General features: G+C 35.2%; 1 protein-coding gene across 6 annotated transcripts in view; it reads left to right on the top strand.

Moving 5' to 3' along the window:
* ATG5 (autophagy related 5) overlaps nt 1–15,037 on the top strand; it is a 126,646-nt gene that overhangs the window by 30,993 nt on the left and 80,616 nt on the right. For 5 of the 6 annotated variants that reach the window (XM_012651206.1, XM_012651203.1, XM_012651205.1 and 2 more), the window contains one exon: nt 1,443–1,521. The exons of the other annotated variant lie outside the window; for it this stretch is intronic. In XM_012651206.1, the coding sequence (XP_012506660.1) occupies nt 1,443–1,521 (79 nt within the window). The remainder of the gene's footprint in view (nt 1–1,442; nt 1,522–15,037) is intronic. 6 annotated transcript variants of the gene reach the window in all.

Genomic DNA, 15,037 nt, shown 5'->3' with positions numbered 1-15,037 from the left:
GGGGTCTCACTCTTGCTCAGGCTGGTCTCAAACACCTGAGCTCAAACGATTCGCCCGCCTCGCGGCCTCCCAGAGTGCTAGGATTACAGGCGTGAGCCACCTTGCCTGGCCACATCACACTTATTGTGCACTTCATTTCTATTATTATTATATCGTAATATAAAACGAAATAATTATACAACTCACCATAGGTTGGAGACCCCTGCTTTAAAAGGATGTCTTAAAAAATAAAATTTTTCCATTGAAATCTGCAAGGTTTGTATTAGTCATGTTTGTTTATTGCTAAGTAATTTATTTCACTATGAGTGTGGTGATATTAGGAAAAGTTCTCTTTTTAGGAAGTCAAACTTTTTAAAAAAAAACTTTAGAATTAGGTTTCAGAAGACTATTCAATGGCTTGGGAAAATGTTGGCATTTTATTATTATTTGAAGAAAACAGGTTATAGTACAGTTTGTAAAGGTTATTTCTAATCTATATTTAGATATGTATGCATAGGTAAAACACTGGAAATTTATATGCTAGAGTGTAATATAACCACAGAATAGGTAATTTGCATACTTTTTAGGAGCTCGTCTTGGTTCTTACAATTTTCTAAAATTTTAAGTTGTCTTAAAAATCAAAAATATATTTAAATAAACTTTAAAAAAATGATTGCCTAATTATGAATACTGGGATGATAATTATGTGATATAACAGTACCTATGGCTGATAGAGAATGCCTTAGCACGGCAGTCTCCAATCTTTTTGGCATCAGGGACAGGTTTCCTGGAAGACAGTATTTCCACAAATGGTGCAGGGGGGAGACAGTTTCAGGATGATTGAAATGCATTACATTTATTGTGCAGTCAAACCTCTCTGCTAATGAAAATCTGTATTTGCAGCTCCTCCCCAGTGCGAGCATCACTGCCTCAGCTCCACCTCAGATCATCAGGCATTAGATTCTCATAAGGAACATGCAACCTAGATCCCCGGCATGCAGTTTACAGTAGGGTTCATGCTCCTATGAGAATCCAAAGCCACTGGTGATCTGACAAGAGGTGGAGCTTATGCAGTGATGTGAGTCATGGGGAATGGCTGTAAATACAGACTAAGCATTGCTGGCTGGCCCACCACTCGCCTCTTGCTGTGCAAATTGGTTCCTAACAGGCCACAGACTGGTACCAGTCCGCAGCCCAGGGGTTGGGGGCCCAGGGGTTTGGGACCGCAGCACAATACCATTGTGTATTTTGAGGAATGAAATAGTTAGAAGGAAAACACCTGATGCCTGGAAACTATATCTTACTAGGCCCAGGCATGTAACTGTATAAAATGTTACCTTCCTGTGATTTCTGATTAAAGCCCTCACATTTGGTGTTAAAACATGTGATGGAAATTTATTTTGGAGTTGTAGTTATAACTTTACGTATTTATTCTCTTTTAAAATATACTCTTTCATTTTTAGGCATTATCCAATTGGTTTGCTATTTGATCTTCTCGCATCAAGTTCAGCTCTTCCTTGGAACATCACAGTACATTTTAAGGTATAGTTTAAATAGCATTTCCCATTTGTCCCACTCGTGATACTTAATAAATAGATTTAGAGTAGAATTTTTTTGTTAAAGTGAAATTATTTATTTTTTTCACCATGGTACTTTTTTAGTTTCTAAGCTTCCATTAGTGTTTGTCTATAAAATACTTCTGAATTTCTTTCTAACTCTTGGCAGAAACATTTAAGCTTTTAATGTATAAATGCCTTTTCTTTTAGAACAGAATATACTGTATTTAAAATTTATAATAGTTTTGAAAATTGATGTTAATTTTAAAAAGTCAGACAGAACAAAAATACCAAAAATATAGGCGTGGGAGTAGAGAGGGGCACAGCCTAGTACTGTTGAGCAATTCTAGGGCTATTTTGATTGAATTAAGAGAAGGGATAGGAGATGGAAGTCAAAAGATTTGATCTACCTCTGTAAGACCAGGCAAATTTAGTGTGACCTAATTTTGTCTTGATATGTTATAAAATGCTGGTCCCGCATTTCCCCAGTCACCTTGCTTCAGCTCTGTTCCCCACTCCCAATTCACAAACACCATTGATGGATTGGAAACACTTCTATTAGTTGATCACCAGCAGTGATTCTCAAATGGCAATGAGTAGTGGGAGGGAGGCATGTAGAGTTTGAAAATGGTGTCTGATTTTCATTCCCATTAGGTGTACACATTCAAAGTTACTGCCCAAGTTACTGCTGCTCATTCATTCTTCATACAATGCTTTTCCTTCCTGTTTTACAGAAATTGAGTCCATGGGTTATTAGAGCTTATTTCCATGTACATTTGCACTAATGTGCTTTGCATATACTATGTTATTATAGATCTTAGGAACTGCAGAACTGTGTAGATCAAGCACATGGATCTGATACGCATTAGTTTCGGTTACCATGGTACATGCATAGCAAGGAATTCTTGTATATACAGCAATTTAAGTTTAGAGTAGTATGAAGATAAAACTATTTCAAACATACTAAGGGTAGAGGTTTTATATTGCCTAACAAGTTTTTCCTGTTAATGTTGGAAAATAATAAAATAATCCCAATAGTTAGATTATTTTTGTGTGTGAGAGATAGATACTCTGAAAGACTTTGAAATCTAGGTTAAAATATATCATAGCTCTCCACTTATTTCTTTATTCGTTCGTTGAACAAATATTGAGATTCTACTGTGCCAGCCCGGTACTATTCTAGGAGCTTGGGATACATGAGTGAATGTCACAAACACATTCAAACTCTCAGACACTTTATCCTACCTACAGTACATGATAAGCCCGCTGTAATTATTGGTTAAATGTGTAAGCGGACTATTATATAATAATGATAAGAAAGACTAAGGATTGTTTTGGTTGATATAATACATTGGGTCTCAAAATGATCTGTGAACCACTGAGGGTTCCTGAAACTTTTTCAGTTGATCCATCAGGTCAAATCTACTTCCATGATAATATTAAGAAGTTATTTACTCTTCTCACTGTGTTAATATTTGCACTGATCTGCGAAAACAACAGTGGTTAAAACTGCGGACACCTTAGCATAGTTGAAGGCAGTGCACCAAACTGTAGTCATTGCATTCTTCACAACTGTATGTTTGCAGTAAAAAGAATACTGGTTCACTTAAGACTGTTCTGGTTGAAGCAGTACAAATTATTAATTATTATTAATCTTGTCTCTTAAGCATGTGTCTTTTTAACATCTTATGTGATGAAATGGGAAGTACACACAAAGCATTTCTGTTGCATGCCATAATACGGTTGTCTGGAGGAAAAGCATTTGTGCCATTGTTTGGTTGCCAGCTCAACTAGCCACTTTTTAAATGGAACGCCATTATTTTACTTGAAAGAATGACTGACAAACTGTGATTGTTCAGACTTAGATATTTGCCAGATATTTTCTGAAAATGAATGAAGTGAACCTTTCACTGCAAGGAAAACAACTGATAGTATTTGTTGCCAGTGATAAAATTTGAACTTTAAGTGACAGAATTTTGGAAAACATGTATCTGCCACCATGAGCTTGACAGCTTTATTATTCTTAAAGAACTCTCTGAAGCGATTGGTGGTCATTTTAACATCTGATTTTTTAAAAATTTCATATAATGAAAGATGTTGATGTCTGGAGATCTGAATAACTCAGTGAACAAACATTTCATACGTGATCGGTGCATGATGTTGCAAAATTATGGATATGTAAAAGATCCATTCAAAGTGCAAGGTTAGAATAAGGGATTTTAATGTAACGAAGTATAAAATATATATTGGTATGGTTTCAGATTCCACATAAATATTATAATAAACTAGTTCAATTTGGAAGTATAATATCCACAAGTCTGAAAAGACTATTAAAATACTCCTTTTTCCAGCTAAGTATTTTTGTGAACCTGGATTTTCATTATATATTTCAATATATTACAGAATATTGAATGTAGAAGCAAATAAGGTAATTCATCTGTCTTCATTAAGATATTAAAGATATCTGTAAAAATATAAAATAGTGCCAGTCTTCCTATTTGTTGTTGTTCTTGAAAATATAGTTATTTTTCACAAAAACAAGATTTTTATGTTAACATTTAATGGGTATGTTTACTCTTGGTATATTTAAGTGAATTAATATTTTTTAAAAAGTCTCAGTTCTTATTTCTAACATGGTAAATATCATTAATATAGTCTACATAAAAACAAATTCTTTGGGGTCCTTGGTAGGTCATACATTTTCTTCCGAGTAGGAAAGTTTATTAGAGATGTCAAATAGAAAGAAGAATCTTATAGTTGATAAGGAAATTATAGAGGACATTTTGAGTTTGCTCAAAGTACCAGTGTGTTTCTTTCAGCTACTCTTATTCTTTCTAATCCTGGCCTGTGTTGGAGGGAAATTATTGCCCAGATTTTTTTCCGTATACTAGGTTCCCTTTATTTTTTTATTTAGGGCTGTATCAGGACATGGCTTACCTCAAAGGTTATTTCCAGGTGTTTAATTGATAGCTTGTACTAATTAGTATAGACCCACCTCTATTGTACTGCCTTATGGTTTTCGATTGATTATAATGAAAGTAGGTAAGCAATAATTTGCAGGTAGAAAAGTAATGCTTTCAGTGAGGAAGCAGGTTTTTTTAAAGTTTCTAGAAAATAGTTTATTCATTCAACAGATTGAATTTATCAAGTAACAATTTTATATCATTTGGTGTGTCAGCATTTATTTTATCTTCTGTGATATCGTATTAAGGATGCCAAATGATGTCTGTTTTAACCAGACTTCCTAGAATTTGTTTTACAATTGTTTTCAAAGGCATTATTAATAATTGATTTTGATTAGATTTTATGCAATTCTAAAGCCTCCAAGAAACCTCAATGCCTCCACCACACACACACACCTTTGGATCAATTTGTAGTTCAGGCTGAATTCTTGAAAAATCTGTTAAAAAGTTTTCAAACATACATATTTTCTCTAATTTTTAACTGACTTTGATGTTTGTGATTTGAATAGGTGCATAATGTTTATAGTAAATGCATTTTAATGTCTGTAGTAGTGCTTTCCAGACTTTAATGTACTTTCAAATTACCTGTTTATCTTACTAAAGTGCAGTTTCTGATTCTGTAGGTTTGGGTTGGATTCAGAGATTCTGCATTTCTAACAAATTCATAGGTGATGCTATGCTATTGGTCCACCAGACCACATGTTGATTAACAAGAGTTAGAAAACAATGAAGATTTAAAAGTCAATGGTAATTGTCTACAGAACCAAAAGGTTTTAAGGATGAATCAGAAAATTAATGTTTTTATAGGAATTTTTGTAGTTTTTGAATTCTGGGAGAGAAATACTATGCAATTGTAAAGTACTAATTGCTTTATAATATGTAGATTTGGATATTTGCTTTGCTTTCTTTCTCTATTTTTTTTTCTCTCTTTTTTTTTTTTATTTCAGCATATTGTGCGGGTACAGATGTTTAGGTTACGTGTGTGAAAATGGTATCTTTTAAAGGCTTTTCTAATTAGTTTTAAGGACATTTTTGATTTCTAAACTTGGTTTTCTTTTTTTTTTTTTTTTTTTTCAGCATATTATGGGGGTACAGATGTTTAGGTTACGTGTGTGAAAATGGTATCTTTTAAAGGCTTTTCTAATTAGTTTTAAGGACATTTTTGATTTCTAAACTTGGTTACCCTGTTGAGAAAGTTATTTCTTTCTCCCCAGTTTTTTATATTGAAAAAATTCAAACCTGTATTAGAAAAGTTGAGTGCAGTCCAGTGAACACCCATACCTTACACTTGGATTTGCCACTTGTTCACACTTTCCCACCTTTGTTTTATTTCTCTTTCTCTGTGTTCCTTTTTTTTTCACTCTGATTTTTTCTTTTTTTCATTAATCCTTATAAGCGTGCTACTTGCAAAGGTACATTATAATGGAAAGGTTGCTTACAGTGTGTGGAATTTTTAAAAAGGGAGTTAGTGTGATTCAAAAATTTAGAGACATCAAGTGAAGACAGTGCACTCTTTTTAAATGCCCAGTTATAGTACATATCCTAAATAAAGTTTGTTTCATAGAGCAAACAAATTCAGTAATGCCTTGGTATTTCTCTTTCTTTTTCTCCTAGTAGCCTGGTGCTGATTTGTTGCATTTTGGTTTTGATAAGAGCAGGCATTTTAATTTTGAATTTTGACAGCAATTATTAGGGTTAAGAGCTCACATTTGTTAAGCAGCATAGCATTGGCGTTAAGATAGGTGCTTACGTGCCAAGCTCTGCTGAATGCCAGGGTTAAGACAAGTTAGGTGTTTGGACCAAGACACTCTGTCTTTTATACTGTGCTTGAAAAGGCCTGCCATTGTTCCTGACTGTTCTTTAAGTATGCTTATATGACTGACCAAGCCTCTTTTCTGATGGACAAGTTATTTCTTGCTAGGCCAAGAACCACTGTGTTTCTTTGAAGGAATTTACCATATGCCTGCGTCTTACGTTGTATGTTGTTGACATAGGTCTGAGGTGCCTTTCCTTGTTGAGTGTACTTCATGGTCCCTCCTCCTTTGCTTCTATCACTGCCTTCACTTCCCAGCTGTAAATATTGGTGGCTGTTTTTTAGTATCCGTCAATAGTACGTTGTATTAGTTATCTATTACAGCTTAAAACAACATACATTTATTCTCATAGTTTCTGTGGGTTAGGAGTCTGGGCATGGTTCACCTGGATCTTGTACTTAGGGCCTCACGAAGCTACAATCCAGCTGTTGACCAGGCTGCATTCTTATCTCAAAGCTTGACTGAGGAAGAATCTACTCCCAGGCTCACTCAGGTTGCTGGCAGAATTCATTTCCATGTAGTTATAGGATTGAGGGCCCTATCTTCTCGTTGGCTGTCTGCTGTCAATGCACTCAGAATCTAAAGACTACTCGAAGTTCCTGGTCATGTGGACTTTCCCAACATGATCACTTACTTCAGGTTCACAGAGAGAGAGTGAGTCTAGAGGTAGTCTGGTAGCAAGACATAATCTTATATAAAATGACTTAATCACAGGAGTAACATCCCATCACCTTGGCTTTATTCTTTTAGTTAGAAACAAGTCACAGGTTCTCCCTACACTCAAGGGGGAAGGGACTATAGAAAGATGTGAACACCAGAAAGTGGAGATCATGGTGGGTCACGGAGGGTCATACAAACTTAGAACTTTATGAAATAAGGCTTGTTTAGTCATTAATTTATTCATCAAATATTTATTGCAGTTAACTTCTGCTTTTAGCTGTGACAGGGTAACTGGCACTGGGTTTTTCCTCTAGCCATGAACAGCTATAAAACAGGACAAAATACCTGAAGTAGAGCTGTTTTTAGCACAGAACATTAGAAAGAAAGGGAACAAACAAGGCGAGCCTGATGTTTAGCCCATCTCTGTGCTTTGGGACAATTTCCTGATTGTGGCATGGGGAGTAGAACTCATGCAGAACAAGGAAGTTCTGCTGAGCTGAGGATGCAGAGATTGGAGTTCTGGGCTGCAGAAGTAGCTGGAACTTGCTAGGCCAGGGTATCAGAGAAGAGGAGCGAAAGTATGTGTGTAAGTTCTCCAAGGGTACTTGGCCAGGGGCTGGGCTGCACATGTATAGGGGATACTCTGCAAGGCCTAGTAGAAAGTGGATGTTATGGAGTTATGAGTGGAAAAAGATACCGGAAGTCTTATGATGCTAGGAATTGTTGGATTCCAGCCCATCCAAAGGGGAGAAACATCTAGTTAACACACTGGGCAGTTAACCTGAGATGCCAGAAAAGCCATCATCTGGGAATAAGGATTGTACCTTAGCGGGAGTTGGCAAACTATGGACTGTGTGCCAAATTTGGCCCATTGACTCTTTTTGCATGGCCTGTGCTGTAAGGGTAGTTTTTACATTTTTACGTGCTTGAAAAAAATTAAAAAAAGAATGTTTTGTGACATATGAAAATTATGTGAAATACAAATTCTAGTGCTCTTAAATAAAGTTGCACTGAAATGCAACCATCCATGGAAGTTCATATACATATTGTCTATGGCTGCTTTTGGGCTATGACAGCAGAGTTGAATATTTGCAATAGAGACTATACAACCTACACAGTCTAAAATATTTACTATATAATCCTTTACAGAAAGTTTGCCCACCCCTCTTGTAGAGTAAAGGTTGCTGTGAACCTGCCTTTTTAGGACTAAGGAGAGACGCCAGTAAATTAACTGCCAGTCAGAACAAAACTCAACACCTTAAAGGAAAACAGTATAATCTAGAATCCTTACAGCATATTCACAATGTCTACAAAATAATCAACAATTTCTAGACTTGTAAATAAGCAGGAAAATGTGATCCATATCAAGTAAACAAAAAATTTTACTCTCATAGAAACCGACCTAAGATAACCCATATCTTAGTATTAGCAAAAAATGAATTAAAAGCAAATATCACAAATTTAATGACTTAAAGGGAAAAAAATCACAAAATTATAGAACTGCATAGAACAGTATCTGAGATGAAAAATTTACTACATGGGCTTAACAGCCCATGAAGATGGCAGAAGAAAAGTTCTTTGAACTCAAAGACAGATCCATAGAAATTATCTAATATGGAAAACAGAGAGTTGGAAATTGGGGAAGAGAAAAAACAGCCTCTGGGATAATATCAGGCAGTCTAAATACATGTAATTAGAGTTCAAGAAGGAGAGGAGAGAGAGAATGGGTCAGAAGAAATATTTTTAAGAAATAATGGTTATACTCCTCAATTTCAAAGCTATATTAATAGTAATCAAGACTATGGGGTACCTACAGAATAGGAGAAAACGTTCGCAAATCATATGCTATCTAATAAGGGTCTAGTATACAGAATGTAGAAATAACTGAATAAAAAGACAACCGAATTAAAATTGGTCAAATTATTTGAATAAACATTTCTCTAAAGAAGATATATAAATGGCCAGTAAACACATGAATGATGCTCAGCATAATTAGTCAGGGAAATGGAAAGAAAAAACAAAAGACCACAATGTGTTACTCCTTCATACCCACTAGATTGATTATAATCAAAAAGAGGGACAATAACACATGTTGGAGAGGGTGTAGACTAATTAGAACCTTCATACATTGCTGATGAGAATGTAAAATGATGCAGTCTCTTTAAAATACAGTCTGGTATGTCCTCAAATGATTCAGGATAGACTTACTGTGTTCCTCAGCAATTCCACTCTTAGTAATATTCCCAAGACAATTGAAAATAATTGTCTATACAAAAACTTGTACATGAATGTTTACAGCAGCATTATTCATAATAGACAAAAAATGGAAACAACCCAAATGCCTATTGGCTGATGAACGGATAGATAAAATACTGTATATATCCATACAATGGAGTATAAGTCAGTTGTGATAAGGAAAGAATTACTGATACATGCTACAACCTTGAAAATATGTTAAGTGTAAGAAGGAAAACACAAAAGACTACATAGGGTTTAATTCATTTATATGGATTAAATGAATAACTTTATGCCAATAAATTTGACAAATAGGCAAATTAAATAAAAACACAAGCTACCAAACTGACAGGAAAAGAAATAACAGAAATGAATAGCTGCTTAATCTATAAAGAAATAGAATTTGTAATTTCAAAAACCTCACAAATGGGCCGGGCGTGGTGGCTCACACCTGTAATCCTAGCTCTCTGGGAGGCCGAGGCAGGTGGATTGTTTGAGCTCAAGAGTTCGAAACCAGCCTGAGCAAGGGCGAGACCCCGTCTCTACTAAAATTAGAAAGAAATTAATTGGACAACTGAAAGTATATAGAAAAAAAAATTAGCCAGGCATGGTGGCGCATGCCTGTAGTCCCAGCTACTCGGGAGGCTGAGGCAGGAGGATCGCTTGAGCCCAGGAGTTTGAGGTTGCTGTGAGCTAGGCTGACGCCACGGCACTCTAGCCCGGGCAACACAATGAGACTCTGTCTCAAAAAAAAAAAAAAAAAAACCTCACAAATGAAACTCCTTGCACAAATAATTCATGGGTGAAGTCTATGAACTATTTAAGAAATAACTAATGTTAATCTTTATAAAAGTTTTTCAGAAAAGAGAAGGGGAGAGAACACTTCCCAATTTGTTTTAGAGGCCAAAATAACTCTGATACTAAAACCTGTTACAGACATTAAAAGAAAATTGCAAACCAATATCTTTCAAGAATGTGGATAAAAAAGCATTTAACACAACACTAGCAAATGGAATCTAGCAATGTATAAGAAAGACAATATACAACATGACAGAGTTGAGTTTATCCCAGGAATACAAGATAGAATCAACATTCAGATATCAATTAATGTAATAATAACTGCATTGACAGAATAAAGTAGAAAAATCATATGATCAAGTCAATAGATACAGAAAAAACCGTCGACAGAATTCAGTACCTATTTGTCATAAAAACTCTTAGCAAGCTTAGGAACAGAAGGGAATTTTCTCAGTTTGACAGAGGGTATACAGGAAAGGCTACAGCTAAAGTCATGCTACATGGTGATTTATTGAATATTTTACCCTAAGATCAGGAAAAAGGCAGGGCTGTCTGCCCCTCCTACTAGGCAGTTCTGCTATAATGCAACATATGTGTTCTTAAAATTCACTGTGCTATTAAAAATTGTACAATAAAAACCCCAGGACTTATGAGGAAAAGGATTACTTACAGGGAAAAGGATTAGGAACACAACATCCAGAAACTCGCAGTGACAAATAAAAAGACAGGAACCTAGTAAAAACCGTATCACAGTTTTATATAGGTAATATGGTTGAGGGATACCTAAATACTACAATAAGTTTGGCATTTCATATTGTAAAAGACTGGAAGTTTGCTTGTGGAAATGGGCATGGGAAGAGTTGCAGCTTGTCACTTGTGAAGTAGGAGTGTTATGTGAAATCAGACAGAAAATTGTAACACCTGATCTGAATGAGTATAGCTCATAACATACGAATTGAAGTAGCTGATCCGTTTCTGAGAAGTGTGCATGTATGCTTTGTGTGTATTCTTCCTATGCAGATTGGTTTAGCTGGGTGCATTTTTCTCTGTTCACCTAAGTGTTTTTTGTGGACAGTGTCTACATACGTAAATATAAAATTCACTTTGTGCCCAACTTGTTCCCTAATATAGCAGTTGCTCTGGAACAAATGCAAAACACTTGAACAGATAGTTTACGGAATATATATGAATTTACCAATAAGCACATGAAAAGGTACTCAATATCTTTAGTCATAAGGGAAATGTAAATTAAAACCGCAATGAGATATTACTTTATACTCAGTAGGATGACTAAAATGAAAAATACTGACAGTACAAAGTTTAAGGTCATGGAGTAACCAGAACTCTCATACATTGCTGATGGGGGTTTAAAATTGTACTAACACTTTGAAAAACAAGTTGGCAATTTTTAAATAAACATACTTACTGACTCTATGACCCAGTATTTCTGTTTCCAGCTGTATACCCAAGAAAGATGAAAACATATGTCTACAAAGAAAGATTTTGTAGATCAGTGTTCATAGCAGCTTTGTTAATGATAGCCAATATCTGGAAACAATCCCAGTGTCCATTAACAAGTTTTTGGATGAGCAGATTGTGGTATATTCATGCACTGGCACACTACTCAGCAACAAAAAGAAACCAATCACTGATATGTGCAAAAACATGAATGAATCTCAAAAGTATTATGCTAAGTGAAAGATGCTAGATTACACAGTACTACATATCATACGATTCTATTTATACGAGATTTTATTATAGGCAAAACTAATCTCTGGTATTAAACATATAAGAGATTGCTTGGGATGGGAATGTGGAACCGACTCAAAGAGCACAAAGGAACTTTGGGGCTGGGGGTAATGGTAATGTTCTATACCCTGTTGGGGCTGACAGTGTCAAAACTCACCTAATTGCACTCTTAAAATTTCTGTGTTTCATTGTATGTGGATCATACCTCAATAAATTTGACTTATTTAAAAAAATTTATTGAGAGGTGAGGAAAAGTCATGGCCTCTATCTACCTTGTGGAGCTTTCAGAGTACTGTGACATAAGGATATGCCAATAGGCATTATAATACTGGCAAGTAAATGTTATTATAGAGTCAAGTATAGAGACTTTGTGAACTTAACCCAGACTTGGTGGAGTAAGGGAAAGATTCCTGGAAAAAGTGATGTAGAAGTTGAACCTGAAGATTGAGGAGGATTTTTTTGCCAGATGTGTAAGTGGTTGGGTACTAGGAAGAAGAAAATATTCTAGGCGGAGGAAATAGTCTGTGTAAAGACACAGAAATAAGCGAGTGTGGCTGAAAGAACTGAAAGAATGTTTAAAGATGTGAGAGATATTCAAGATAGTTGGAGCAGGGAATGTTGGTGGGGACAGTGGGTGATAATAGAGTGAGTAAAATGGTAGGTGAGAGTTTATGCTGGGTAGGTTGCAGAGACCTAAGTCATTCAGAATCTTGAATGCTTTAGAAGTAGTTTGATTTTATCCTAACAGTAGAACTAAGCAGTGGAATGAGAAGATTAGGTTTGAAAGATCACTGTTGCTCCAAATATAACAAATGAATTTAAAGGGGAGGAGACTACAGGCATGGGACCAGGTTACAAGGTTTTTCAGAAACCATACCATCAATAGATGTTAGTTTGTACTAGGAAAGTGGCATTGGGGATGTTGAAAAGTGAATGAATTCCGGGTCTATTTAGGACATAGATTCAACAGACCTGGATTAGATGTGGGCAATGGGGAGGAGAAGGAGTAAAGAAGGAATATCATTAGTTTATTTTTGGATTTGTTGAGTTTCACATGCTTTTGGGACATTCTGTGAGATAATTCTACTAGATTAATATGGGTCTGAAGTTCAGGAGAAGGATCTTGGCAGAAGACAAACATTGAGATTCAGTCTCGATACGTGGTATGGAAGTAGGTGATTTTTTTTCTTATTTTAAAATGAATACTGCTGCAGAAAATAGGTAATTTTATTCAAGGTAAATATATGGAATGAAAAAGCAAAGAGGTCCTAGGCTAGAAACTTGAAAAATGCCAATATTTAAGGAATAGCGGAGGCAGAAGCAAAAGAGACTGAGATGTGATAACACAGAAACTTGTGGATGACCACTTCACGGAGAACAAAGGTGTTAGATGTTTGGTGAGGGCTTAGAACAGTTAAGGATTGAAAAGTATCATTGTTGACCTTGAAGAGACCAATCACAGTGGAGTGGTGAGGGTAGCAGACAGATTGCACTGGACTGATGAGAACCAAAGAGAAGCTGAGGTTGAGGGAAGGGATTCTTTTTTGTTTTAGGATAGTTGTTTTGTTTTAAGATTGAAGAACAGCGATGGAAAACAGGAATTAGAGAGAAAATGGTTAAAGATAGTTTATAGAAAGGTAGAGGAATAATTAATTGATCTGGGTTTAGCCTCAACAGATGGGATCTAGGAAGCAGGGTGGGAGATATCCCTAGATTGTAACAGGAAGAAAAGAGATAATTCATTGCAGTTAAGTTTGTAGATTGCATCTTGGTAGAATTAGAAAATTTAAAAGAATCAAGAAAGGTTAACAAATTTTGGTGCGTTGATTTTAGCCTTGACTCAGTTAACTTTTGTTAGCTTCTTTTTTATAGTATGCTCTTCTCTCATCCTGAAAATGATACTTTGGAATAAATATTTGAAAAATCCCCTCCCTTCTAATCCCTATGTGTACACACACCAAAGTAATCTTGGAAAGAATATTTTAAGATTTTATCAAAGTAAGCTTTTTGCTGAGTGTGTTATCAGAGGTGACTCAGTAGTAAAATAACATTGCTGTGTATTGGCAACTCCTGTGTGTCTGATCAGATGTTAGATTCTTTATTGATCATATTGGAAAATACGTTTTTTGCTTTGCTTTATTGTCTTAATAGAGTACTCCGAGCTTGCAATATTAATAATAGATTGAAAGAGGTTTTTTTCCCTTTTTTTTTACTTAGCTTGTAAATAGTTTTTTAGTTTAGTGTTGTTCAGTTATCTCTAATGTGTCTGGACACATTGTAGACGGTTTGGATTAATATTTTAATTAAAGGACACAGGTAATAATATTTAAGTGAATCTTTCAAATTACTTTTATAAAAGCAAAATAAGATTTAGTTTATCAGGCATCTTACTTGGAAGATTAATGAAAACAAATAAACATGGCATCAAAATCACCACCTTTATTTGCAAGAATTTGTTTTGACTGAAAGATATACACTTATATACAACTGCTAATGTATGCGGCATTAAAAATGTAATCAATTACGGGTCTGTTTGTAAGTTTATTGTGAAGCTTTGACAAAGATATTTCCCACTGCCACCTCAAGCTAATCGTGGAAAAAGGAGTATTTTATGAGTAGGAACTGAGGGGGCTTTGGCTGAGACATCTGTAGTTTTCTTTGTTGCACAATTATTTCAACTGCTTTAGCTGCCTAAGCAGACCTCTTCTTTTTCTGTTATTGCTCTTTCATGTTTCCTCTGAGTTCATATCATTAAGGAGTTCATCTTCTTCCTAGATAGAGTATTTTCTGTTGAACAGTGGGTATATACAAATATATGCATTATCTTGATATACCCCTCTTTTGCTCTAAAGACTGGTTATTTGTAATTGTCAGCTGTCAGTTATAGGTGTAAGCATTTGTTCAGCTTAGGAACCTGCAAAACAATGAAAGTATGGGAAAAGTAAAACTTAAGCACATTTTAGTTATAGGAGCCATTGGGATTCGTAGACTAGGCTGAAGCAAAAGTCACATCAAAATGGTACTTTTCTTCGGACTTCTCAAACCACTGTTTTGAGGGATCTTAACTCCTTTTTTCGTAAACAGCTTGTATACAGTTTTTAGAAATTCAGATAGTACTTAAATAGGTGAAAAATTCGAACTACTTAAAAAGAATATTTTTTTGAAATACAAATGTTCACATTTTCATCTAGTCATTTATAACCAAACTTTATAAATCAGTAGCATAGAGAATTGTATGATATCTGAAAATCCATCTGAAACTTTATTTTTTAATTGACAAATA

The sequence above is a fragment of the Propithecus coquereli genome, unplaced genomic scaffold (assembly GCF_000956105.1).
Source record: "Propithecus coquereli isolate 6110/MARCELLA unplaced genomic scaffold, Pcoq_1.0 Scaffold35, whole genome shotgun sequence".
Taxonomy (NCBI): Eukaryota; Metazoa; Chordata; class Mammalia; order Primates; family Indriidae; genus Propithecus; species Propithecus coquereli.
The sequence above is the reverse complement of the archived record's forward strand: the minus strand, read 5'-3'. Positions and strand labels throughout refer to the sequence as shown.